Source organism: Numenius arquata, chromosome 23 (assembly GCF_964106895.1).
Source record: "Numenius arquata chromosome 23, bNumArq3.hap1.1, whole genome shotgun sequence".
NCBI lineage: Eukaryota > Metazoa > Chordata > Aves > Charadriiformes > Scolopacidae > Numenius > Numenius arquata.
Window position 1 is genome coordinate 7,629,763 of NC_133598.1, and position 26,298 is coordinate 7,656,060.

The 26,298-nt window shown below is 66.8% G+C and overlaps 2 protein-coding genes across 5 annotated transcripts; both read right to left on the reverse strand.

Moving 5' to 3' along the window:
- Positions 1-767: 767 nt before the first annotated feature.
- GHDC (GH3 domain containing) lies at positions 768-3,494 on the reverse strand. Its single transcript, XM_074162986.1, has 8 exons — positions 3,284-3,494; positions 3,069-3,199; positions 2,386-2,962; positions 1,958-2,141; positions 1,791-1,862; positions 1,531-1,664; positions 1,297-1,385; positions 768-968 (listed from the first exon to the last, which is right to left on the reverse strand). The coding sequence occupies exons 1-8, from the start codon at positions 3,492-3,494 to the stop codon at positions 768-770; spliced, it is 1,599 nt and encodes a 532-aa protein (XP_074019087.1).
- A 640-nt stretch (positions 3,495-4,134) lies between these two features.
- On the reverse strand, positions 4,135-21,710 carry LOC141474646 (signal transducer and activator of transcription 5B). Of its 4 annotated transcripts, none has more exons than XM_074162644.1 (19): positions 21,607-21,695; positions 10,287-10,424; positions 10,005-10,161; positions 9,836-9,925; positions 9,501-9,675; positions 9,296-9,426; positions 9,060-9,211; positions 8,834-8,989; positions 8,548-8,727; positions 8,330-8,417; positions 7,973-8,095; positions 7,713-7,805; positions 7,378-7,584; positions 6,887-6,981; positions 6,685-6,815; positions 5,872-6,027; positions 5,608-5,659; positions 5,096-5,203; positions 4,135-5,027 (listed from the first exon to the last, which is right to left on the reverse strand). In XM_074162644.1, the coding sequence occupies exons 2-19, from the start codon at positions 10,412-10,414 to the stop codon at positions 4,901-4,903; spliced, it is 2,349 nt and encodes a 782-aa protein (XP_074018745.1). In that variant the 5' UTR covers positions 10,415-10,424; positions 21,607-21,695; the 3' UTR covers positions 4,135-4,900. The 4 variants fall into 4 exon arrangements, with proteins under 4 accessions (XP_074018745.1, XP_074018746.1, XP_074018744.1 ...); XM_074162643.1 differs by having other exon boundaries at positions 4,136-5,027; positions 5,857-6,027; positions 21,607-21,710; XM_074162645.1 differs by lacking the exons at positions 9,836-9,925; positions 21,607-21,695 and having other exon boundaries at positions 10,287-10,414.
- Between the last annotated feature and the right edge of the window lie 4,588 nt (positions 21,711-26,298).

Consider the following 26,298-nt stretch of genomic DNA (forward strand, 5'->3'; position numbering starts at 1 on the left):
AGGAGGAGAAAAGACCAATCCCTCCCGCCTGGTACATTTGTGCCTCAAAGGCACAAACAGCCCGACGCTCCCAGAGCCCCAGCCAGACGCTGAACTGGTTAAATATTCATGGCTGCCCCTTCCCCAGGACCCCCGAGGAAACAACGGCAGCAACTCAACCACCAGAGCAGAGTCGGGGCTGTTGTCAAGAAATCTCTTTAATGAGGATTAAAAATAATAGTATAAAAAAAATCAATCCCAGAGCGCTGCCCTTTATTTATTTTTGAGAGATAATCCTCCTTTATTTTGCTTCTGTTTTTTTAAACATTAAAAGCAGCCCTCGCTGGAGCTTATTGTTTCCTAAACCAGACGGCACCTGCCATCCCTGGCCACCCCATGCCCTGCCCACGGTGTCCCTGCCAAGGGACCAAATGCCACAGGGCCCCGGAGCTCAGCGCAGGGATGAGCCGAGTTCCTGCGTGGGCCAAGGCTCCGCTGCTCCTCCTGGCTCCCGGGGAGGTTTCGGCTGGGGGGTGCTGCAGGTCCTGCCCCATCCCCACGGGCAGCACCGAGTGGGGTCCCCACCGGTGCCCAGCGCCTGCTGCCACCGCGGGGCAGGGGCACAGTTTATGTTGCTGGCTCCATCCGCTACACTCAGCCAAACCCTCCGGGGGTGGTCCCCTTGGCCCCCACCACTCTCTGCCAGGGATTCAGCCCCGCTCCCTCCCTGGGGGGCTCATGGCAAGTGAACCCCAGGGGCAGGAGGGCTGTGGGCCCCCTGGGCTGCCCTAGGAGATGACGGTGCTCTGGATGAGCTGCAGCAGCCGCTCCTCCCGCAGGACCCTGGGCATGGGGAGGGGGGAGCCCAGCGCCTCCCGCAGCCGGGCGAAGGCCCCGGCCCCCACCAGGTGCAGGCGCAGGGGCCCGATGCTGCCCTTGAAGCGGAAGGACTTATAGATGGGGAAATCCTCCTGGAGACACTGGTCCAGCTGCAGGGAGAAGCCAGGCTGCCCGTGCTGCCCCAACACCCTTTCCCAGCGGAGCAGCCGTGCCCCACCCCGCAGTGCCCAGGGTCCCACTGGCGGCTGCAGCCCCCCAGACAAGGCTGGGCTGTGCCTGTGTCCCCCAGCCACCATCCCCCTGGAGCAAAGCATCCCGGCAGCGCAGGGGCTGCAGGGCCAGCACCGCCACCGCCTGCCTGCGGCCACCCCACTGCCTCGCCCGCCCAGCTGGCAGGGTGCAGGCAGGGTGCAGGCAGCAAGGAGACCTGCCTGCCTGCGGGGACTTGCCCTGGAGCAGAGCCTGTGTCCCCCTTACCTTGTAGCGCTGCCCCTCCGACAGGTCCCGCAGGCCCCGCAGCTCCACAAACACCTCGTAGTGGGGGGCACAGGCCCCCGAAGAGGCACCTGCAGCAGCACCACCAGCACCTTAAAGCCACCCGCAGCCCACAGTCCCGGGGCCGAGCAGGGCGCAGGAGGGCCAGCAGCACCCGGGCAGCACTGGCCATGCTTTTGGGGGGACTTTTGGGGGGCAGCTTGCGGGGGGACTCACCCAGCAGGACACTCTCCACACAGACGTAGTCGACCAGGCGAGCGCCCGGCCACATGCCCACGGCACGGCACAGGCTTCGGCAGAACCGCTCCTCAGGGATGCTCTCGCCCCGCACGCTCAGCGCCTGGCTCTCCCTGTGGTGCAGGGCCACGGGTGGGTGCCTCGTGCCGGGGGTGCCACTGGCACCATCCCATCCGGACCCTGCTCGGCACAAGACCCCTCCACAGCCCCCCAAGGTGAGGGGCAGAGGGTGTCCTCACCTGCGGATGGGCTCCACCACGGGACACTGCTTGTGGAAGCCGGCCACCCTCAGCACCTCCCCGGCACGGCATCTGCGTGGGCAGGGGGACTGTGAGGGGGGCCGATGCCAGGTACACGGGGCTGGGGCCGGCAGCCCCCCATGACCATCGCAGCAGGGAACAGGCACCTGTACTCTCCGGGCCGTGCTGTCAGGACCAGCCTGTACTCGCGTCCCTCCCAGAGCTCGCCCAGCAGCACCGTCCGCGGCTCCTCCTCAGCTGGGTAGGGCAGGAACTCACAGAAAGCCCAGTCTGGGCACAGCAGGAATCGGGGCACCGGCTCCTTTGGCCACAGGTTCACCCCGAGCAGAGCTGGGCAGAGGGCAGCATGGGCAGTGTGAGCCCTCCCAGACCTCCCATCCCTGCCCACACCGCCTCACCACCCTCTGACGGGGAACCTCTTGGCTGGTGCCAGGACAGAGCTGTTTTTGGAGAGCAGGCAGGTCTCTCCAGAGAGGGATGTGGCACCAAGATGCACCCATGTCTATGGGGACAGTGGCTCCCCCCGCGCAGCCAGGGCAGGCTGTGGGGACAGCCCCATGTGGGGGACACTCACCTCCTGCCGCCCGGTAGAAGGGGCAGTAGAAGGGCAGCCCCTTGCACTCGGCCTGGCGGAGGGCGTCGCAGTAGAGCTTCTCTGCGCTGTGCGCCGTTCCCACCACCACCAGCTCCAGCTGCGGCCACAGGCGCTGCACGATGCCCTCGAAACCGAGGGCACACTCAGCCTGGAGCTCGGCCGCCCGGGCAGCGTCAGGGATCAGCAGCGCCTGCAGCCGGCTCCGTGCATCCTCGGGCAACCCGGGCTGGGGGCTCAGCCTGCCCAGCGCCAGGTCCTCGGCCAGCCCGGGCCAGCTGGCACGCAGGGCCGCCAGCGCGTCGTGCAGCTCAGTGGCCAGCCCAGCCTCCAGCACGTGCAGGGCACGCGTCCGCAGGGCGAAGAGCAGCTGCACCCGCAGTGCAGCAGCCCGCGAGGGCAGAGCCCCCGCCTCGGCCGGGGTGCAGTACAGGGTGGACAGGGGCCAGCCTGCCGGGGCACAGTGGCCACCGGGTGCCCAGGAGAGCAGGGCAGTGGCCCGGGAGGCCAGCGCCTGCGGGAAGGCAGCACGGAGGGTGTCCAGGTAGAGCAGGGACCCCTGCGTGGGGAGAGGTTGGGGTCAGGGAGGACAGACCGGGGCAGCAGCGCGGCCCTCCCCGTGTGGGGTGCCTGCGCTCCCTTGCCCTGCCCCGGCGCCCCCCTACCTGCAGAGGGGGGTCGGTGCCCCAGCAGCTGCGGAGCAGAGCCCAGGGGAACAGCGGGGGGACCTGCTCCCCCGGCGCCCCCTCAGGGCAGCTCTGCCCCAGGGGGTGTCGTTCCCGGAAAGCCTCCGAACCTGCCGAGAGAGGCGCGAGGTGAGGGGGACGACCCCCGGGACCCCCCCAGCCGCCCTCCCGCCCCATCACCCCCCCCCGCTCACCGCCGGCCGTGCCGGGGGGCAGCAGCCGCCGCAGCCGCCGCTCCTGGCTCAGCCGCACCTCGCTGCCCCGCAGCTCCAGCCGCCGCCGGTACCGGCCCGCGGCGCGGAGCAGCGCGGAACGGGCCAGGAGGTGCCGCAGCGCGGGGGCGGCAGGCAGAGCCATGGCCACCGCCACCACCACCGCCACGGCCACCGCCACCGCCGGCAGCATCCCGGGGCGCGCCCCCGAGCAGGGACCCGGGCACCGGGACGCCCCTCGCCCCCCGGTTATTCCGCCTCCGGCAGAAATGACGGGGAATGACCGCGACCGGCGCCGCCCCCGCCCTCAGCTCCGCCTTTGTTTTTATTTTCATTTTCTCCTTCGTACAAAAAACCCGAGGCCGCCCGGGCCCCCGGAAAATTAAATCGCAATTAAAACTCAAGAGCAAACCTCCCTCCCCCCCCTCGCCCCAGTTCTCCCCGCCTCGGAAGGAGAAAGCACCTTCTTTTAAAAAAATAGTGCCATTGGTCTGTCCCCGGGTAAACGCTCCCAGAACCGCCCCCCCCAGCCCCTGGTCCCCCGCGCCAGCGCCCCCGGGCCCTCCGGTCGCTGCCCGAGCATCCCCCCGGCTCCCTGCTCACCCCCTGCACTGGGGAGGGGACATGGGGACGTGGACCCCAACCCTGTGCTGGGGCCTGGGGCACCGCTCGCCCGCTGTACATCATCCAGAGATTGGGGAGCACAGGGTCACCCGTGTCCCCTGCAGCCCCAGGCCTGAGGGTCTCCTCTCCCCCCCCCCCCCCCCAACCTCCCTGCTTACCAGGGCAGGGACCTGCCCCCTCCCCAAGACACACGTGAAACCCAGAGCTTTTGTGTTACAAAAATATTCCGTGCTTTATTTACTCTGTGGTAGAAAAATAACATGGCCAGGACCCCAGAGCTTCTTGGCCAAGGCAAGGGGAGAAGCTGGGGGGTGCAGAGGGCTCTGCTCCCCCCAAACCGCCCGCACTGCCCAGCCACCCTCGCTGGGTGCCCTCGCGCCCTGCCTCCCTCACGCTGCACCGGCTCCGGAGCGGGATGCCGAGGCTGGGAGCCGAAGAGGCTCCCGCATCCTTGGGGGGCCAGAGGAGGAGATGAAGTCCAAGACAGACCCCCACTGCTGGGGAGCAGAGCGCCAGCAGGGGCTGGGGGGGAGCCCCAGCTGACCCCCCCCAGCACCCCACGCCAGAGCCCGGTGTGCCCACGCACCCCCAGGGAATGGAGCCGCGGGGTAGAACAAGAAGGCGACACGTACATTCTTAGTGACGACTGCGAAAGCAAACCCGAGGCCGGACACCCGGCCCCCACCCCGAGCAGCCCCTCGGCGGAGAGGGGGGTGGCTGCGGGGCCGGTGCTTGCAGAAGCGGAAAGCCGAAGCTGGGCCTCTTAAAAGGAACATACAGGAAAACCATGCGACAAATCCGCTGCCGTTTATACAAGGGCATAAACACCAAAGAGCCGGACGCCAGCCTGCGTTTTGGGGCAGCACAGAGCAAATCTCTGGGGCAGGGCCCACCTGCCGCCCCCTCCCCGGCACAGAGACACGAACACAGCACAGTCCCCGCAGCGCCGGGGGCGGGGGGCCGGGCGCCCGCCCATCACGACTGAGCATGGGGGATCCACTGACTGTCCATGGGGCGCCGCAGCAGCTCCTCCACGTGCCGCGCCACGTCAATGGTGTCATCCAGGTCGAAGTCACCCTCGGTGTCCAGCACGGTGTCGGGGCTGTGGGAGGCAGGGGGTGAGGGGGGCACCGGCCATGGCGGGAGGGGGCCAGGGGATGTGATACCTACTTCTGGGCATACATGTTGTAATGGGGCTGGGAGCAGACGGCGGGCGAGGGAGCCTGGTCCATGTAGGTGGCCCCTCCAGGGGCAGAATCGCCTGATGCACTGACAAACCTGTGGGGATGAGGGGGCTGGTGAGCACCGGCCTGGGGCGAGATGGGCTCTCCCCCGGGTGACATTGTGCTCTGGGAATTCCCATCACCTCCGACTGGCATCTCCTGAGGCTGGGGGGGTGCAGGCAGGGGACCCCCAACCCCACACCCACAAAGAACCACAACCTGTGGGGTCCCCAGTCCCAGCCCCTGGGTGGCAGCAAAGCCACGGGGGGTATCTGCCTTCCCATGAAACACACAGCCCTGCCTCGGCCACGGGCCCGTGCTCCTTGGTCCCCAGGACCAGCTCAGCACCAATGTGGTGCCAGAGCCTGAGAACAGCAGAAGCCCTGGACTGCTGCCTGCCCCAGCCAGCCGGGGGTGACCCATGGGACCACCCAGGGTCTGCGCTCAGGTCAGACTTACTCTGGCACCACTTGCTTGATCTGTGGCTTCACGTATCCATCCACGGCTTTAGCTAGAGGAAAGAAGGCAGTGCTAAGGCACCGAGCTGCTGGCGTGGGCCACAAGCCTGTGGCGGGGCTGGGGTCCAGCACGGCAAGCTGCAGAGCCCCCGTGGGGCTGGACACAGCCCCGGGGCACCCTGAGCCCTGGCTCCAGCCCAGTGGGATGCAGGAAGGAGAGGGACACGCACGGGGTGAAGGGCAGCGCTACCTGGCGTGGACTCACAGAGAACCGGCGTGTAGTACTTGGAGAAGACCTCATCCTTGGGCCGGTCAGGGAACACGTAGATGAGGTAACTGAGGTCCCCGAGGCGGTCGGCCAGGGAGCGGATGGAGAAGTCCCTGGTGGTGAAAGGCATCAGGTTCCAGAACATTCTCTCGGCTGGAAGACAAGAGCGAGGACAGGGGTGATGCCCAGAGCTGGTGGTGGCTCTCGTCCCCGCTCTGGACACGGGCGGCAAGATCATGACAAACAGACAACTGCGTTTCCCTCGCTGCATCCCTCCCCTGGCAACGATTAAGGGCAAAACGCAGGTTGCCAGAAAACAGGATCGGCCGGGAGGCACAGGCAACGCCAGGCAGGTCTGGGCTCATCCGGACATGCGGGGGGCAGGTCCCCCCCAGCCGTGGGGTGCTCCGTGGGGATTTGCAGTCCCTCCTCCGAAGGATGCTCTCACGAGCAGTTACGATGCAGTAACGAGCAGACTTGCTGCACGGGGCCGGGCAACCCGTGCAAACCCGTCGCAGCAGGAGGCACCACGTTTCATGCAGCCACGAGTCAGACCCGGTGGTTGTGGGTCAGACGGTTTCACCCGGTCCCTCCTTGCCAACGCCAGCAGCAACAGCAGCGTGGGGCAGCCGAGGCCTTCCCGCAGGCTCTCGCGCTCCCCCCTTTCCCGAGGAATGCTCCCGTGGCCGCAGCAGTGACGGTGCCCAACCGAGACAGGCAATGCCGGAGCAGCAGCACCGGCCCCGTGGGCAGGGGACGGCTGAGTCCCAGGCTGGGGCTGGGGGCTGCCAGCTCCTGGGACACACTCACAGGAGTCAAACTTCCACGCGATGGTGATGCCGCCGATCTCCGAGTCACTGAAGCGCAGGAGGAAGGTCCCGTCGGGCTTGTTGATGAGCAGGTCATGCGCCTGCTGCTTGTTGACGAAGCCCAGGATGGCCCTAGGCAGAGGGGGGGGGGGGTCAGGGCCGGGGGCTCGGGGCCGGGTGGCACGGGGCAGGGCGGCTCTTACCCGTCGTTCCAGTGTGGCTTCAGATGCTTCTTCAGCACCTCCATGACCCCGTCAAACCACTGCCAGAAGGTGTAATTCCTCCCAGGCAGGTTTTCCTGTTGAAATCCCCAGAAAATGAGCATTCCTGGCTCCAGCCCCATCGCTGCTGTTAAACAGCATAAGCGCCGGGCACAGCACAAAGACTCGGGGACCTGGAACAAGAGACGGCCACCAGAGCTGCCCAACCAGGCACAGCCCCAGGGGAGCACCAGCAATGCCCCCCCAAGGACACAGACCCCCATCTGCTGGACCTACAGCATCCTGTGTCCCTCCAAGAGAGGAGGGTGACACCTCCCACCCTGTTACAGCCTGCAGCCATCTTGTTTTTGCATCCCTCCAGCAAGAAACAGCTCCTGGGGATGGAAGTGCCTCATCCAGCCCCCCCAGTGGGCAGAGCACAGTGGGACCCCGGGGCTGTGCAGCTCTCCCAGCAGAGAGCCCATCCCACTCACCCGGTTGAACTGGGACCAGGATACAGTGGTGCTGCTGTAGTCCTCCAGGTGGGAGCTGGTGCTGTTGAAGAGCTTCTGCGCCAGGAACACCAAGTTCTCCTTGGTCAGCCCACGGCTGCTCTGCACCTCCGCCTTGAACTTCATGTTGAGCGCCTCGCAAAGCTGTGGCCACTGCACCTTGTCAGGCACAGCGAAGGGGACACGGCCCTGGGGGGGGGGAACATGGAGCAGGGTCAGCACTGAGCTCTGCCCATTGCCTCTCCCCACGGGGAGACCAAGCCCAGCTCCCGCAGCCCCCCAGGGGCCTGTCCTGCCCCCCAGGCACTGGCACTCACGGGCTCGGCGAAGGCATTGTCCCAGAGCACAGTGGCCGTGGCGTTGTTGTCCTGGCTCCCGTGCACAATGACCACCACGGGCAGGGACAGTGTCTGCCGGGAGGAAGACTGGGATGGGCTGTGGGGCACTTTGGGAGCATCACCCATGGGCACCCCTGGGCCACCATGGCCTGCATGGGCACCCCGTGGCTCCACACCCATGGGGACGGTGCCCGTGGCTCGCCCAGGCCCTGCAGAGGGGATGTGGCTGGTGGCTTTACCTTCACCTGGAAGACCAGCTCATTGCCACCAACACTGAACTGGGACTCGAAGAGGATCGTGAACTTCTCCTCCGTCACTGACTCAGCCCCGCGGCGGTCTGAGCGCTTGATCCGCTTCAGGGACTGCAGGGACACAAGGGGTGAGCACAGGGGGACAGATGGGGATGGAGGGACACACCAGGGTGAACGCAGGGGAGACGCAACACAGATGGGGACACAAGGGGTGAAGTCACGGGGATGCAGCAGAGATGGGGACACAAGGGGTGACCACAAAGGGGACATGGCACAGGCAGGGACAGGAGGGGACAGGACAGGAAGGTGGGTGCAAGCGCTGGGGGGGGAGCTGGTGGCGCTCACCATGTTGCGGAAGTGGGCGCTGAGTGTGCCGGTGGCCTGGTGGTACTCCATCACGCAGCAGTTGTTGAGGATCTCCCCACTGCTCTCGCTGCCACAGGAAGGCACAGGGTCAGGGGACCACCAAGGGCTGGGAGCCCCCATGAGGTGCAGCCCCCCCACACCCCCCGCTCCTGCTCCCCACAGCCCCCCTCAGCACACCCCAGCCCCCCGGGCATTACTTGCGGGTGCTCTCATTCTTCAGCAGCGCCTTGGCTTGCTGCTCACTGATGATGGTGGCCTTCACCTGGGGGGGGTTCATGTGCACATTCAGCTTCCCCCCCACCAGGAGCCGCACGGTGGCCGCGAACTTGGTCTGTGTCTTCAGCACTTGGGGGGGCTGCTTCTCGATGATGAAGGTGCTGTGGGGGGAAAAGACGATCAGGGGCAGGCGGGCAGAGTAACCCCAACCGAGGGCCCCCCCAACCCCTGTCGGGTGCCTCAGCCAAGCCAGGCCCCCACCTCTACCTGGTGACCAGGGCAGAGATGATGTCGGTGATGGTGCCATTCAGCTCCGACAGCATCTCCTCCACCGGGCCCGGGATCGGCAGCTGCTGGCACAAGTGCTCAGCCCGGCGGATCTGCTGCCGGTTCTGCCAGATGATCTCCGCCAGCTTCTCGCACCTGGGGGGGAGCGGGGCTCAGCACCGCGCCGGGGCTCATACCCCCTCCCACCCACAGCCCTGGGACCCACCAGGTCTGCAGCACGTCCAGGGTGCCCTCGGGGGGCCCCCCGTTCCCCGCCAGCTGCTGCCGACGCTTCCACTGGATCAGCTCATCATCCAGGATGGTGGTTTGCTGCTTGCGCAGCAGCTGCAGCGTCTTCTGGTGCTTCTCGGCCAGGTCCTGCGAGGGGGGGGACGGCGTCATGGGGCACGGGGACAGTGGGATGGGGGGGACGGGGTGGGGGGACAAGGCGGTGGCACTCACCACGCGGTACTGCTGTAGTGTCTGGGCTTCCCGGTGCAGCCAGGCCTCCAGCGACGCCTTCTTCTGCTGCAGCGTCGTCTCCCGCGACAGGCGCTCCTGGGGGCCCAGCTGGGAGAGCTGGGAGAACTGGGCTGGTGGTGGGGGTGCGGTGTTAGGGATGGCACTGCCAGCCGGGCCCCTGCACCCCCCCTGGACCCCCACCCACCTTGGAGGCGCATGTTCTCCTGGTACTGGATGATGAAGTACTCCTGCGTCTGCTGCAGCTTCTTGAGCTCGTTCTCCGAGTCCTGCGTGATGAGCCGCAGCTCCTCGAAGGTCTGGTTGATCTGCAGGTGCTTCTGGGACATGGCATCCACCAGGGACCCAGCCGGCGAGGGGCTCTGCATGGGGGATGCTCAGCTTGGCAACGGGACCCTCCCCACCCCCTGGGTGCTGGGGGCAGCAGGGACCCAGAGCACCCCCTGCTCCCATGCTGGAGCCCCCCAACACCCCCCCAGCCCTGTGGGACCTGCTCCCTCGCCCCCTGTGGCCCCCACTCACATTGTTTGCCTCCCGCACCAGCCGCTGCTCATGGTAGAGGATGTGCCGGATGCAGCGCACCAGCTCCATCGGGCACCGGTCGTACGTGTTCTGTGGGGAGAGCGCAGCCTCAGCTGGGAACGGGGACACCCCCCGGCCCCGCAGCCCCAGCCTGCGGCCCCCCACTCACCTGCAGCTGGGTGGCATAGTGCCCCAGCTTGATCTTCAGCAGGAAGCCATCCTCCCCCACTTGGTGGTCTGCCTTCTTCTGCAGCTCCTGGATCAGCCCCTCCAGCAGCTGCGTCGCCTTCACGTTCTCCTGGGGGTTGTCGAGGTCGATGGAGTCCCTGCGCGCGCAGAGCAGAGCGGCAGCGTCAGGGCGATCCCGCACGGGGGGCTCCCCGGCAGCGGGGGGGCACCCACCAGCACGCCAGCACCTCCCCGGGGTGGGGGGGGGACCCCGCTGACCTACCAGGCCTGGCTCTCGATCCACTGCGACAGGTAGTGCCGCACCTCAATGGGAAAGTGCTGCCCGTAGAGCGCCTGCATCTGGCGCAGGGCTTCGCCCTGGAGCTGCTGCGCCTGGATCCACACCGCCATGGTTCACCTCCTGCCGGGAGACAGGCTTGTCAGGGCACCGCGACACAGACAGTGCTGTGCCAGGGTGGGGCGCCGGCCCTAGCCACCCCCACAAGCCCTTCGTAGGGTTCCCAAAGCCCTTTGCAGGTTCCTCTGGGTTCTCCGGTGCTGCCGGAGCCGCCTCCAGCTGCCGAACAAATGGGCATGCAGCGACAGGGGACCCCGGCTCCGAGTCACCCCCTCTTTTCCAGGAAAAGTCCTGGTGGGGCCCGAGCCCATGAATGTGCCTCCATGCTGCAGCCCCACATGGTAATCATTTCCCCTCGCTGCGCGGCGGGATCGCAGCCATGGCTGGCCAGGCAAATGAGGAAACGGGGCTGGGGGGAGGGGGGGCTGGCGAGAAATCCAGGGTGACGCAGAGCAGAGGCCCCCCCCCGGCTCACCCCGGCTCCTGCCCACACCCTGGCAGTGCCGGCAGGCAGATGGGCAGGAGCAGCCCCGGCCCCGAGGGCACACATGGCACCGCAGCCTCCCGTGGGTCCCTGGTCCCACGGCCACCACGTGTGCCAGCGCCGCAGAGGAGACGCCGGAGGGAACGCGGATCTTCCCAAAGCAAGTTTTGGGGGGTTCCAGCTCCCACGTGGCCCTGGTGCCCACAGGGTAGCTACGGCAGGCATGGAGACAGGACGGCCAGGGACAGCACCTATAAAAAGCCCCAATGTCCCCAGCCACAGCTGTATGTGCAGGGTGGGGGGAAACAACCCTGTGGTCGAGTGGCTGAGGGTGACCCAATGGTGGGGCAGGGCCTGGGGGGCTTGCAGCCCCTCCCAGCCAGGGATGCAGCAATAAATAGCTTTTACACATGCTCACACCCAAACCGCCTGGGATTTCATGCCATGGGGGGTGCCGGGCAGGGGTGCGAGGGCTCGGGCTGCGTCCCAAGGGCAGGTGACTGGGACAGGATCCAGTTACTGCCCTGGCCGGTGACAAGCAGAGGGAGCCGGGGACCGCAGGGGCTGCGCCTCCCCCCTCCTTCCCTCCCTCCCTCCCCAAAGCGCTTTGCTCAGCCTCAGAAACACCCGGTGGCCCGAAAGGCTCCAAAAGCAGCTGGTGGCATCCCGTGGGCAGAGACACACACCGGGGGACGGTGGTGGCGGGTCCCAGCTGAGCAGCCACAGCCAGAGCCCCCGAGCCCCGTGCACTCGCCCACTGTGCAGAAAGAGGACCAATAACTGTGAGTTGGCTAAAAATGAATATTTCCCCTATAAAAAGGGAGGAACGTTTCCACATCCACAGAAATCAGCGAGTTGGAAGTCCTGCTGGCGAGGAGGGGCCCGAGGAGGTATAAAAATGCCGGCGAGGAGGGGAAGGGAAGGCGGGATGGCCGACAGCAGGACGCACGCGCCGGCAGTTGGAAATTGCAGAGGCTCGATAAGGGCTATTGGTGAGAAGCGCTGCCCCGGCAGAGCCCAGGAGAGCGGCCGTGGCCACGCCAGTGCCACAACGGCCGGAGTTCCCGGAGCAGTGGGGACACCGACACAGACACACCACAAACAAACACTGCCCTGCCTATCGAGAAAATGGTGATCTGTTCCCATCTTGCGGTGACAAAACACTTCCTATTCCACTCCAGCGTGTTGTCAAGCAACGAGTCTGGGGCTGCTGCTGCGGTGAGCCGGCAGATACTGCACTTGGCCAGTGCCGGCCAGGGAGCATCGCTGCTGGAGCACCCGGCGGAGGGGACAGCATCGCATCAGCCTTCACAAGGGGAGCAGGCAGTGGCCAACGGCAGTGTGGCTCGCTCAGCCTGTGTCCCAGCCGAAGGCAGGGATGAGCACACCCCAAAATCACTCGTGCCAGGCTTGGACGCGACCTCCGTAGGCATCACCAATGCGACAGCGGGCACCTCCCTTCTGTCTCCCGTGTCTCGCCCATGGACTGACAAACAAACCTCCCCAAGGGCCACAGGTTGCCCTGAGGGCCCCAGCACAAGTCACCAGTGCCACCTGCCAAATGAGGGGTCTGGCCACAAGACCCCACTCCAGCCCACTGGTGTTCGCCCGCCCCCAGCACCATCCCCAGCCCCATCTCCCACACCCAACAGGGACGGGCAGCGCTGCTGCAGCATCACACGATGCCATGGGTCAGCCATGCTGCAGCCGCCGGCCACACACGCACTCAAACTACTGCAAGAGACAGATAATTGCAGTGGTTTAAGCTACTTTGCATTTACTTGCTGGCAGCGAGCTCTAACCCACCCATTACCGCAGCTCGGTTAACCAGCAGCAACTCAACAAGCCACAGCAACGCGCTCACCGGTGACTTATCGCCTGCAAAGCCGAGCAGGCAGCGGCTTCCCAGAGGTAGGACAAGTGCCATGGAGAGGGACCCCAGCCCCGCGGGGACAGCGCGGGCAGGAGAGGCGCAGAGGGAGGGGAGATGCCCAGCAGTCATCACTTCTGCATCCAAGAGCCCCACTCCCAATGGGGAGGCACCACCAAACTGGCTGCAAAATGGGTGAAACCCACCCAAAAGGGGCACCCAGAGGACCAGAGGCAGTGGCTGAGAAGAGGATGGGCAGGGGGAGCTTGGCAGCACTGCTGGGGATGGGGGCGGTCAGGGCACCCAATGTCACCACACTGGGGATGGGCCACGGCCGCAGTGGCACTTCCCGTCCACAGTCACAAGCTGCAGGAAAGCGGGAGCAAGCCAAGCACGTCCACAGGCAGACAAAAGGAGGGAAATGCCTCACGGGGTGAGTCTGGCAGTGGCGCCTTCCCACATCCCCACCACGCTTTTTCCAAGAAAGGTTGGACCAGATGATCCTTGAGGTCCCTTCCAACCTGGTATCCTGTGATTTAATGCTTCCGCGGGCACGGCAAAGCCCAAACAGGGACAGTGCCCACCCAGGAGCTAGTGCCCGCGGAGCTGTGGGATCTCGCAGGATGCCCACTGCATGCAGCCGTGGGATGCTTGCAGGATGCAGAGCCGTGGGAAGCTCACAGGATGCTCACTGCGTGCAGCTGCGGGATGCTCACAGCACGCAGCCACCCCGGGGACCTCCCTGCGGGCAGGAGACCCCTGCCCCAGCACTGGCACAGCTGCTGACTGCAGCCCCGTGCCCAGTCCGTGCCCTGCAGGGCCAGGCAGGGGTCGAGGGTCACCAAAGCCCTGGGGGGGGGCGGGGCACGGCAAAGGGCTCTGGCCATAACCCCCCCCACACACACACACCAGCCCCATGCAGCCCCCCACCATGGCAGCTCCCGCACTGCCCTTTGCCTGGCACTTTCCCGGCCCAGTGGTCTCCGGAGCAGTGTCCTGCCCCGGGCAGGGGCCCGGCGCTGGGCTGGGGTGGCAGCAGCCACGGCGGCCCCCTCCCGCCGCAGTAAACACACGGACACGTGGTTCCTCCGCACCTCCGGCAGCCGCGATCGCTTCCAGGTCAGAGCCAGCCTCGCTGGTGGCTGCAGAACTGGACCTTGCTCGCCGGGTGACCGGTGCTGCTGGGGGGCTCCAGTCCTGCCCCAGCCTGTGCTGCTTCTGCCCCCCAGCAGCCCCAGTGGGAGGGGACCCTGTCCCCCCAAGGAAGGGCAGCCCCAGACGGGCTCCCTCCAGGGCAGGATCCGGTCCCTGGTCAAGCGGCAGTGCTGGCGGCCGATAGCAGCCACTCGGCACTCGAAAGGCTCCCTCCCCCCGACACAGACACCCACCCCCCCTGCCCACAGCTTCCCACCCCCCTGCCCACACCAGCTCACCCCAGGGGACCCACTGGAGCCCCTGGGCAGCCCCCCTGCCCTACTCGGCTGAGCCCCCACTGCGGGGTCCCCCAGCATGGCCCCCCTCGCCCCGTGGCCTGCCCGCCGCTGGCAGCAAGCCCCGCTGCACACCACGTCCTGCCCCACCGCCGGAGGGGATGGGGGGGGTCCACACCCACCCCAGGGGCTCCACAACGCCAGGGCCGTCCCAGCCAGGGGGTCCCCCCCACACAGGCATGGGGGGGGGGGAGTGGCGCATCAGAGCCCAAGGGCTCGGCACGGTTCCCGGCTCCTCTGGGACACAGGAACCACAGCCCTGGCTCGGCGTGCCCCGTCCCGCCACCACACTCACCCGGGGTCGGGCTCTGCTCTGCCCCACGCACCCCTCCGGTGTCCCGGCCCCGGGACAGCCCGGCCACGGCTCCGGGCAGGCGCTGCCGGCACAGCCGGGCTCCCGGGGCGGCCGTTTCACAGGCTGCGCGCTACAGGAAGGAGCGGAGAACAGCTATTTCCTTCCAAAATGTCAGCTGCCTGCGCAGGGCAGCCAGCCCCGGGCTGCCAGCAGCTTCCTCTGCCATGGCTGCCTGCGCGGTGCCACCGAGGGAGCGGGGCTGGCACTCCCTCTGCCCCTGGACACAGTGCCGGAGTCCGGCACAGCCTCTACCCCCAGTGGGTCAGTGGGGCTGAGCCCCCCGGGTACCCACAGGCAGCTGGAGATGGGACCCCTGGAACCGATGCAGGAGCAAAGTAGGGGGGAGATAGGACGGACTCGCTTGTGCCCCCCAGCTCCACTCCCTCCCCCCCAGCACTGGGGCAGAGCCCACACCAGCAACACTGGGGTGCTGGCAAACAGCCCCCGACCCACTCCCGGCCCCACTCGGAGCTGCCAGGACCCGTCCTGGACTCAGGGCTGGTGGGCACCAGGGCAGGGTGAAGCCGGCGGGGAGGGTCACGGCGCTGGGAACGGGGCCGCTCGCCCCCCATTTCACGCCTGCCCGTGGTTTCCAGCTCCGGGCTGGGAGACGAGCTCCTTCTAGAAGCTCGGTGCTTTGATGGCTTTTGTTTGTCTCCTCACAAGAGTGGCAGCAGCCGATGACTTGCCAGCCCCAAGTAACGGTGCGAATTCTCCCGTTTTTGGCTCCCAAAGTTGCCGGGACGCCCATCTGGGCGTCCCGGCAACTTTGGGAGCCAAAAACGGGGAACTCGCACCGTTACAGGAACAAGGAAACCCCACGCACCACCTGATGCTGCCCAGAGAGAAGCCAGCCCCACGCAAGCGGAGACACACCAGCTGGGGGCTGGCGCTGCCCCCCAAGTGCTGGGGGGGGGTCTCAGGGCCCGGGCTGCCTGCGGCTCAGCTCACAGCACAGGCCTGGCATTTGCCCGTTGGTACTTGCCACCCTTGGGAACAGGTTTGTTTCCCTCCCCCCCACCGTGTTTCAGATTTTCCCTTCCAACCACAGAGGCCCAGAAACCTGCGTCAAAGCAAAACCACCAAAATACCCAATAAAATCCCAGCAAATTCCCGTGAATCCAGGGGTTGGGACCTAGAGAAAAACCCACCCCGCTGCACCGAGAGCTCCCCTGGCGCAGCAATTCCCTCAAACACCAAGCAAGGAGTAGGACCCGCACCGGCAGGACCCAGGTCCCCACAGCACAGCAGGGGGGCCACGGCCACAATGCCAGCCCCCTGGCCAAGCTCGCCACAGCAAAGGCCAGCCCCAGTCCTCCCATCCCTTGGGACACCGGGTGCCCAGGACCACCCTCCCAGCCCTGGCACAAAGAGTCGGCTGTGCCAGACCCCGCGCGGGCTGGCCGGAGGCTGCGGCTCCATGGGAACAACGGGGGCCTGTCTGTGCACCGGGGGGGTTGGGGGCCGAGCAGCGTGGTGCAGGCAGCCTGCCCACCCACCGGCTGCAGGCAGCCAGCGCCGGAGCCGGAGGCAGGCACCGGTGGGCAGGACACCCCTCCAGCAGAGCCCAGCGCCCACCCGGCCCCCACGGGCACAAGTCCAGCGTGGGTCCTGCGGGACACCCGCCGCGGGGACCCCAATCCCCACCATAAACCCACAGACAGGATTAGAGAGACCTTTAATTACTCCCGGCTCCCTGGGGCCAAGCAGCCAAATTAACCGGCTGCAGGGCTGGCACGGCAGGGAGCTCCCGGCTCCAATGCCTCCAGGTCTTGGGGCTTCCCCCTGGGCTTAGTGGGGGGATCCCGGGGTGGGCACGGAGCCACCACATCCCACTGCCCACCTCCAGCATCCCGGCTCCGGGCAGGCACTGGCCCTCCCCGGGGAGGGGACATGCAGGCACCACGTGCCGGGGCACTCGATGAAGGTATTTTTCCTCCTCAATAATAACGACCTGCCCCAGCCCCCATAACACCGTGCTGGGGGTGAAGCACCCGCCCGCAGGAGGTGCAGCCCCCGGGGAATCACACACCACCTTGATGCCTGCTCCAGCCCCCGTCCGCCATCCCAGGAGGGAAGAGGCATCACCCCAGACATGGCCCTGGGGAAGGGCAGGGAGGTGACTGCATCCCAGTGACCCCCCCTGGGATGGGGCGGCAGCTTTGGGCAGATCTGGGACAAGGGAGAAGCCCCCCCACTCCCCTCCAGCCGGTTCATCCTTGTGTTGCCCCTTCCAACAAGCTGGCCCAGCAGAGCAGCCACCTCCCAGGGACCCCGCAGCTGCCCCGCGGTCCCACACCAGCCCCTGGCACCAAGGCCACCTCCGGCACAGCCCCGGGCTCCCTGCTAATCCCTGCTCAGACCAGCACCAGCCCAGGAGGGACAGGCTGGTCAGAAGGACCTGAGGATTAAGCTCATTTCAGCGTCGAATTAGTCCCGATTGGGGTCTGGAGACACAATTTCATTTTATCTGCCACGCTCCGGCGAGCGCACACAATGGCACTAATCCAGGCACTGGCCAGGATGGATTTGCAGAGCGGGACCCAGGTGGGCCAGGGCAGACGCTGGCAGCGCAGACACCACGGCACCGAGACACCGCACTCGTGCTCCCCATGGGGCAGGGGAGACGGTGCAGGAGCCTCCCCCGACCCATGGGACCAGCCCAGCCTCACGCCATGGGCACCTGGGGGGCAGAGGCAGGACAGGGACAGGCAGAGGGATGTGAGCCCACCGAGGGCACCCGCCGCCCTGCCTGGGGAAGAGGCACCGACCAGGCTGCGAAACAGTGCAGGGCACGTGCAGGACCCGCCGTGCAGCCCCAGTTGGAGGGGCAAACCCTCACACCCTCATCCTCGGGAGCAAACACCCAACGCAGGCTGCAAGCACCCAGCTGCACACGAGGATGCTCCAGTAACGGGGGATGCCTGGTGCTGCTGCACGGTGCCTGGGAAACCCAGCCCAGCAGCACGCGTCATCCCTGCCCCAGAGCAGGCGCAGGCAGCGCTGTGCCCTGTGCTCTCAGGCACCAGGAGAAGTCATGGTGCGGGACGGGCAGGCGGGTCCCCCCGGAGCATCCCCTGCATCCCCCTCTGGGCCACGTGCAGCCCCACACGGGGCGATGCTCGCTCAGCGGAGCAGAAGAGAGGGGGGTAAAACCTTACCAGGAGGGGGACTAGTCAGAACGGGAATAAAAACCCCAAACACTAATGGTTTCTGCAACAAAATTCTCATTCAGAGCGGGTAAACCTCAGCCAAACCTGGCCAGGGGTTAAACACAGCATCCAGCCATCCCCAGAGCACATGAACGCGTCCGGGTGGGAGAGAGCTGGGTTTCACCTTCCCTCACCCCAGGAGGTGCCAGGGCAGAGCAGAGCCCCGTCCTGCCCCGTGAACACCCCAGCGAAGCCTTTCCAAAAGGCTCAGGTGACTGACGGGGATATAAACAGAGCGCGCTGGGCCCGGGCAGCTCTGCCACCCAGAGCTGCAGCCCCGAGCCGCGTGTTAACACCACCAAATAGGACAGAGATCATTTTACAGCTGTTTTAGCCGGTGCGAAGGGCTTGGATACGCCACAAGTGAGAGCTGCCTCTCTCTCTGCTAAAAGCTCTGCCGACAGCCATGGAGCGAGAGGGACAAAGCGCCAGACAGAGGGTGCCCCCGCGGCCGTGCCGATTGGCGCCGGCGCCCCGAGCTCTGCCCCAGCACCAGCCTTTTCCCCAATTCCCTCCCTGGCAGAGCCGCGCTCTGCACCAGCGTTTGCATCTCATAACAACAGGAAGACATGAAGTTGCAGCGAGAATGGAGATTGCAAAACTCACCAGAGACCCAACAGGGAGCGAGTCGTGACCATGTTACGGTTGGGCTCCGCCACGGCGGCCGCCCGAGCCTGGCGAGAAGTAGCCCGGCAGCGCACGGCTCCCCAGCCGGGCAGAACACGGGGGCTGGCACCGGGGGAAGTGCAGGGCAAGGAGCGGGCCCGCCTGCGAGCAGCCAGTGCTCCCGGCCCCTCTGGTGCAGCCAGATGGGTGGATTCTGCTTTATCAGCAAGTCAGCGCAGCACTATCGGCCAGGAAGCCGTGCTTGCCTGCGTGCCTCCCCCTCGACATTTCCCAACGCAGCGGGAGAAGCAGCTCGGGGCAGCCTACCTTTTATCAGCCAGCAGATGTTGCTAGAACTGCTGCTGCCTGTAATACTCGGGCATGCCCAGCCCGCTTGGATCCCTGTGCCGGCCACGCGGTGCCAGGGTAAACACCCGCCCCCTTCCTCCCGGGATCAAAACACTTAGGGGTTGCAAAATAGACACCCCATGAAAGGAAAGGCATGCCACAGAAACATTACAGCTGTCCGGGCTACTTCTCCCGGGGCATGCCGGAGCCCCGGAGCCAGCAGTCGGCACAGCCTCCCAGGCCAGAGCCGCCTGCGTGAGCCCCAACCCATCCTGGCGAGGGGGGGACTGGCGAGCCCCTGCCCCCGTCCCCCTGCACCCGCAGCCCTGTGCCGGCACCGCCACGGTGCATCAGCCATGCAATGCCGAGGCTGCTCCGAGGGCAGCACCCGCGGCCGGGCAGAGGGTCCGCAGTCCCCAGGGGATGCCAATGGCAGGGAGGTCCTGCTCAACCCCCACACCGTCCTGCCATGCCTGGGCCCCCCCGGCTCCCCAGGGCTGCCGTGAAGCCCAGACTGGGTTACAGTAATTCCTTGCAAACCAGAAAGTCATTTCCCAGCTGACGGGGCCGCTTTACTGTACTCAGCACAGCACAGTCACCGCCAGCCACCCCACCACCCACGCCCTGCAGGAGTACAAGGAGCAGGGATTTTTCTCAAGTCGAGTATCTGGGTTTTGCTATCACTCGAGAGAGAGCTGGGAAACCCCACGGCGAAGACCTCACAGTCGCTTTGGAGTCAGCACTTCCCCTGCAGCAGGAGGGGAAGGTCCCTCCAGAGGCTCTGTGCAACCCTGCACTGAGCATCCCCGGCTGCAGCTCCCCGGCCCCAGCGCTGCTGCCACCGTCCCTCGTCCTGCCCCAAAGCTTCAGCCTCGGGACAAGCAGGGGCACAAAGCTGGCGAGGTGGCTCTAGTGACAACTGTTGGGGGGCAAACAGCCCCCAAGGGAGGACACTGTCAAGGTGCCACACAAGTCAGACCGGGTGACTGCCACTCCGCATGCCCCATTCCCAGCCCGGCTCTCCCATGTCCGCGGGCATGGGCTGTTGGCACCTCTCAACCTGCACCAGAGCTCCTCCTCCACGTGGCTGCACACGCGGTGCGGCACGGCCCAGCCCTGGGGACAAGCCCCACTCTCCAGGGACGGTGACAGAACTCAAGGAGATGGTCTCCATCCTCACATCCAGCACCTCGGGGGCCCGGGAGCCACGTCAGGTCGGGCTGTGATCCCGATGGCTTCAGGAGCACCCAGGGCTTGCTGCAGTCATCCACAGGCAGGTGACCCCGACACCCTAATGTCTCCCACTCACTGGAGACACAGAGACGGGGCAGAGCCACGCTCGGTGCTGGGCCCCAAGCAAACCTCCCTCCGGCGCGGGATCACCATGCTGGTGCAAACACATTGAAGCCTCATGGCAAACCTTGGCTCACAATCACCACCAAGAGAGCACCACAACGGCAACCAGCCCCCCCGTGCCAGCGCAGGGCCACACTCCCCACGACGGGCTCAGGGCCTTCCTCCCGAAGTCAGGGCCCAGGGACAAGGGGGAACAAAGCTCCACAGCACAGGGCTGGCTGCCTGGTGCCCGCAGTGGGGGACAGGCTCTCCAGACCACCCCCACGGTACAAACTGCCTCTACGGACACCGGCTACCGGGGCTCACACAGCTTCAGCTGTGGCCATGAGTGTCACCGGGGCCACGGCCTGGCCACAGGCAGCCGGCGGGGCGAGCCAACCCCGGGGCCAGGGACATCCTGCTGCCACAAGGTGACCATTGCTGCAGGGACTTTGTGCTCCGTGTCCTGGCCGCGGACGAGCCACTCGGCCCTGCACCACGGCAGCACCGTGCCCCGCGCCCCTCACCAATGCACCCCGATGAACCGCCCGTTGCCACTGCCTGTCCCCTGTCCCCTGCCACAGGGCTGCCCTGCGTGCGGCGGGGTGCGTGGGCTCCCGCCGGGCCTCACCGACAGCCCAGGCCAGCCAGGGACCCCGCTCCGCGCTGCAGCCCCTCTCAGAGGTGTCACCGGAGGTGTCACTGCCGCCAGCGCTTCGGGCGGCGGAAGAGCCGGGGAGCCCCCGGGCTGCACCCCGGAGCCGCTCGGCGTCAGGGCGAGGACCCGCTGGGCACAGCGCCCTGACAGCTCCCGTATCCCCCCGGACAGGTGGCCCCGGGCTCGCAGTCACCCGGCCGCGTGCCCCGGCCAGCGCACGAGCTGGGTGAAAGGCCACCGGGCGCTGCGGTCCCCGGGGTGTCACCGCTCCCGCCCCGCACCGGGGAACATTTTCCACCCGCCTCCGACCCTGCCCGCCAGCGCGGAGCGGCGCGTCGTCCCCCCCCCGCCGCCCAGCGAGACCCCCGCTCCCGCCGCCCCGGCCCGGGGCGCTGCCCGCCGCCGGACTCCCCCCGCCGGCCCGGGGCCGCCCCCCCCGCCGGCGCGCAGCGCCCGTCCCAGCGCTCCCCCCGCGGCCGCCGCTCAGGCTGGGCCCGGTCCGGGGCGGCGGCGGCGGCGGGAACCGGCCCCGCTCCGCCGGGCGAGCGGCGCCCCCGCCGCGGCCCGCGCAAAGTCCGCCCGCCCCCGCGGGGAGCGCGGCCCCGGGGGCGGCCCCGCGCGCTGCCCGCGCCCCTGCCCGCACCTGCGCGGCCGCCCCCCCCCCCCCGCCAGGCCGCGGCCCGCACCGCCCCGCGCCCGGCCCCGTCGGCCGTTACGAAACGCCCCAAATATCAAAATATTTACCGACGGGAGGGGAGGGGACGCGCCCCGGCCGCCCCCGCCGCCGCCCCCGGCCCCGCCGCCCCCCGCCCGGCGGCGGAAAGCGAAAGCGGCCCCGGCCCGGTGCCCGGTCCCGGCGGCGATAGCGGCCCCGCACCCGGCCCTACCTGCGGCCGCGGCGGCGGCTGCGGCTCCGCTGCTCCGGCGGCTCTCGGCGCTGGGCTCCGCCGCCGCTCTGCCCCCTCCGGCCGCCGCCGCCGCCGCCGCCTGCGCCGCCCCCCCGCCGCCGCCGCCGCCGCCCGGCCCGCGCGGCACCGCCCCCCCGGCACCGCCCCCCGCCCGCCCCCGCCGCGCCACCGGCACCGGCCACGGCCCGAAGCGTTGGAAGCTTCGGCACCGGCTGCGGTGGGGCACAAGCCGGCACCGGAGTTTGGCACCGGGTACCGGGGAAGGCCAAACCAGCACCGGGCACTGGTGCTGGGCACGGGGGTGCCCAAACCGGTACCGGGCGTTGGCAGCGGCCGGAACCGGCACCGGGCAGCAGCACGGGGCCCTTGCACCGGGGGGATCCCACTCCAACACCAGCACTGGCAGTGGAGGGAGCCCAGCGTGGCACCGGGGTCAGGTCCCCAGCACCAGGCGTGGCCGGGACCCCCCGTGGGCGCCGGGACCCCCCATGGGTGCCGGGACACCCCATGGGCACCGGGACCCTCCTCTGCCCCTCTCCTTTCTCCCACGCCCTCCCCAGTCCCCCGGGTCTCCGGCCATTTCCCCCTCGCCACCGTCCCTGCCCACGGGACAGGCTCTTCCCCCACAGCCCCACGGCCGCCCTGGCCGCCCACCCACGGCGCTGCTGGCCCCTCTGTGGCACGTCCCTGCCAGCCGCTGGGCTGTGGCGAGGGTGCGAACGCTGCCCGTCGCGCTTATTAATATTTCTTAATGGTTTCTTTGTGCTGCGCTGCCTGCACAGGCCTCGGCTGCCTCCCGCTCCCCCTCGGCCTCCCGGGGCAGGGGCTGCCAGGGCTCCCGTGCCCGGGGAGAGCGGGGTTCCCGTGGGAGCCGTGTGGGCCCCGCCGGGGTTTGCACGTGAGTGCACCCATGGGCGAAGGCAGGGGAACGAGCACCAGGTCTCCCGAGCTGCCACATCCCCCGCGAGCTGTAAGGAGAAGGGAGGCACTACCCGGTCCTCTGGCCTCCCCCAAACAGGGAAGGGTGGCAGCAGCCACGAGAGAACCAGCCCCGGGGGCTCTTGCACAACCGCCCACCCCCAGCAAACGCCTCCCAGGCAGCACGGGCAGCCCGGGGCGATGGGGCACCCCGGGTGACGGGGCTCCCCGGGCGATGGGGCACCCCGGGCAGCAGGCGGCGGCGGGGAGAGGCGGCCGGGCAGGAAGCAATACTGGGTGTGCTTGTTTCTGCTTGAGCGCTCTCGCCAGCCGCATGGGATCTCCTGGGCTTTCACTTTCGTTACCAGTTAATCTTCTGCGGCCTGAAAACACTCTGGAGGGAAATTCAGCGCACGGCGCCGTCCCTCTCTGGCCTGGGAGAAGCGTGGGTGATCCCTGCCCAGGGCCGGCGAGCCCCCAGTGCCAGCCCTGGGAAGCCGGGAGAGACGGGCTCGGCTCTCACTCAAGCGCTGGGACAGGATCGCTCTCGGGACAGATAATGCACCAGCAATCACAAATCGCTTGGTAATCATGCAAAAACACAGTCCCGAGTTCTCACCTCTCCATTATTTTATCTGTTGCTTTTGTATTAAAGTCCTCCTCTTCCCCCCGGGAGCGTGCAGCCCTGGGAGCTGGCTGGCAGGAAAGGGAGCTCGGGGGACAGTGCTGTGAGCCCTGCAGGCCGGGGCCATGGCAGGAACACAGCAGGTTGCCCACAGACCCTTGCCCAGACGGCAAAGCCACAGACTGCCCAGGGTGCCACGGCCTTCGGGGCTCTGCTGTGACGCCCCCAAACAGCCTCTCCCCAACTCCAGCTCCTCACCACCCACCGCGGCTCCACGTGTCCAGGAGATAAATCTCTGTGGGCCAGGTGGGCACCACCCCAGCACCTGCTCCATGCAAATGCCAGCCACAAACCGGTGCTTTTGGGCTCGTCTCCTCCCCGCCAGCCCTCGCTCCGTGCCCGGAGCAGCCTGGGATGAAGGGGGCAGCCCAGAGGGACAAGTGGCTCCAGCCTGAGCAGCTCCCAGCTCCCACCAAACGTTTCATCACCCGCGTTCCTTCGCTCGGGCGGCATCTCACGCACACAGGGCTGACACATCAGGGCTGAGCCGCTGCCAGCAGAGTCCTGGCTGCCGTTCCCAGTGCTCCCGCGGCGCTCCAGACCTCGTGGGGAGGTGAGCTGGGACCCCAGCGACCCCAGGATGGGTGCCCAGCGTGGGGCCAGCATCTCCCACGCTGTCTTTTTTCCACTAAGACAAAGGAAAGGAATGGGGAAATCGGGGAAAGGCCTGCCCTCCCTGCCCTCCCTGCCTTGGCTGGGGACACTCACGCTCCAGCGAGTTGCATCACGCGGACAAACGGCTTTCACAATCCCCGGCCCACATAACCCATCGGCACCGTCAGCCAGGCACTGGCTGCTCCAGCACAGAAAATCAAGGTCACACACAATGTCTGCGGCCGCCGGGTCCCCGGCCGGGCACAGCGGGGCCAGGCAGGTCCAGAGGGTCCTGGGATGCGGCGTTCCCCGAGCCAGAGACCCGCACAGCCACACGTGCTGGGGAGGGCTGGGAAAACATCCTCCCTTCCCACTCCCCTTCTCTCTGACTTCTCCCTCCGCTTTTTTGGTCAGAAGGGAGGAAAAAAAGGGGGAAAAAATTAGTGATGGGAGAGAAAGTGGAGAGTGCTCCATGCTGAGAGGGTGAATGGAATCAAATCAAAGCAGATCAGAGCTTTGTTTCAAACAGATGCCAAGGAGAACTCCGAGCTGGGTGGTGGGGATGTTCCCCAAAAGAAATTTTCCTTTCTGGAGGGAGGAAGGGAATGGGGGAACAGCAGCTGCAGCAGTAACTGATGGAGAGGCTGCCCCGATTCTGCCCCGATTCTGCCCCGGCGCTGCCCTGTCACTGCCCCGGCGCTGCCTTGGCAGCAGTGGCCGCGCTGGTGGTGGCTCCTGGGGACAAGGGGGCCAGGCCAGACCCTGCCAGCGACAGGCAGCCCCAGGATCTGTCCTGGCAGGACAGACTCTGGAAACACCAGAGGAGGTTCCTGGGCAGGGCTGGCGTCCCCCTGCCACCGTCTCACCTGGCCCTGCTCTGGTGCAGAGTGGCCAGACCTTGCCATGGGACAGCGGGCACTGGGACTGTGCATTGGCATCTGGGGGATCTAACGGGCAATGCCGGCACCTCCGGGCAGGGCTGGAAAAGCGGATTTTCCCACCACCTGAGCACGGCAAAGTGCCTGAGCGCGCTCACAACCCCGGCAAGCTCCCAGCGCAGCCGGGTCCCTGCTCTCATCCGGACCTCTCTTGTGTTGGTCCTCAGAAAGTCTCACAAAGCCCCTGGGAAGGTAAACAGTGTCCAGGCTGAGCTGCGGCCAAACACGTTGTCATCTCAGATGAGCTCAACAGGATGCCGAGTGACGCTGCACATTCAGGGGAGAGAGGGAGCGTGGGGCTTCGTAATTGATTTCCTAGAAAATTGCCTCTGTGTTTGGAGCAGGAGCGTGAGGAGCGCAGGCAGAGCAGCCTTCTTCTCTAAGTGACATCTCGAGGGTCTTAATTATTTCTCAGGAGTGGAAGCATTTATTTAGGCAGCCTCTGGAGAGGTCCCAGGGCTACTGGCTATTGCTCTCCCCTCCCCAAAGGCCTCCTGGCACATCCCGTTCCCGAGGCTCCTCCACATCCCTCTCTGCTGTGCCTGGGACACGCAGGGTACAGCGCTCGGTGCTCAGCCAGAGCACAAACACACTGACCATGTCACCTGCGGGCAGGGCACAGCCTCTGCTCTGTCCCCTCAGGCTTATCAGTGAGGTGGGGGAGTCTTGCCAAGGACCCCAGCCTCGACCCGTCCCTGCTTTGGGTCCCACACGGTCCCAGTTCTGTGCCAAGGCCAGAAAACCCCCTTGTGATAATCCACCCAGTTAATGAAAACCAGATGAATCCCCAAATTAGTCACAGCTTCATGTTTTCCCACTTGGTTTCAAAGGCAGCGAGGACAAAGCTTTGTCAGGGCTGCGCTGGCACCACGGCCCCGTGGCTCCCTGCACGGTGTCCTCCTGCCCGCCCCGATGGCCACGAGCCCCTTCTGCTCCGGGTGCCGGTGCCCGCGGCGGGGACCATGTCACGGGCTCGGCCACGCGAGCTCCGCCAGCCACAGCCATCCCCCCTGCGGCAGGTTTCCCAGCACTGGAGCCGCTCCCGGGTCTCCAGCCAGCGCCGTCCCCGGCTCCTCGCTCCCGGCAGCATTTGCTCCCCGCGGTCTCTGCAGAGCAGAGCGGGCAGGAGCGAGAGCCTCAGGCAGCAGCAGGAGCTGAGGCCATTGCCTTGTGGTTCCAATTCCCAGGGGTCTGCCCCCATCCCAGCCGCCCCAGGAAAGTGCTGTCCTGGTGTCCAGGCAAGGCACGTCCTGATTTCCCTGACACGGGCCATAAATCCTCCCCCAGGGAGACAGGGATGCACCCGGTGCTGCCAAAGCCAGGGCAGCCGCTGGGTGCAGGGAACAGCCTGCCTGTACCAGGATGGCCCTGCCGTCCCCTGGGACCCAGGCATGACGCAATAGGGGTCGGGCTGGAGCCGGATGGGCTATTTCTGCTGCAGCCACCCCAGAAGTTGTTTCCTGCCAGGCTGTCACAGCCCAAGGATGCAAAGGGAGGTCCCATCGGAGAACTGGCCCGGATGGGCTCCGTGGGGCT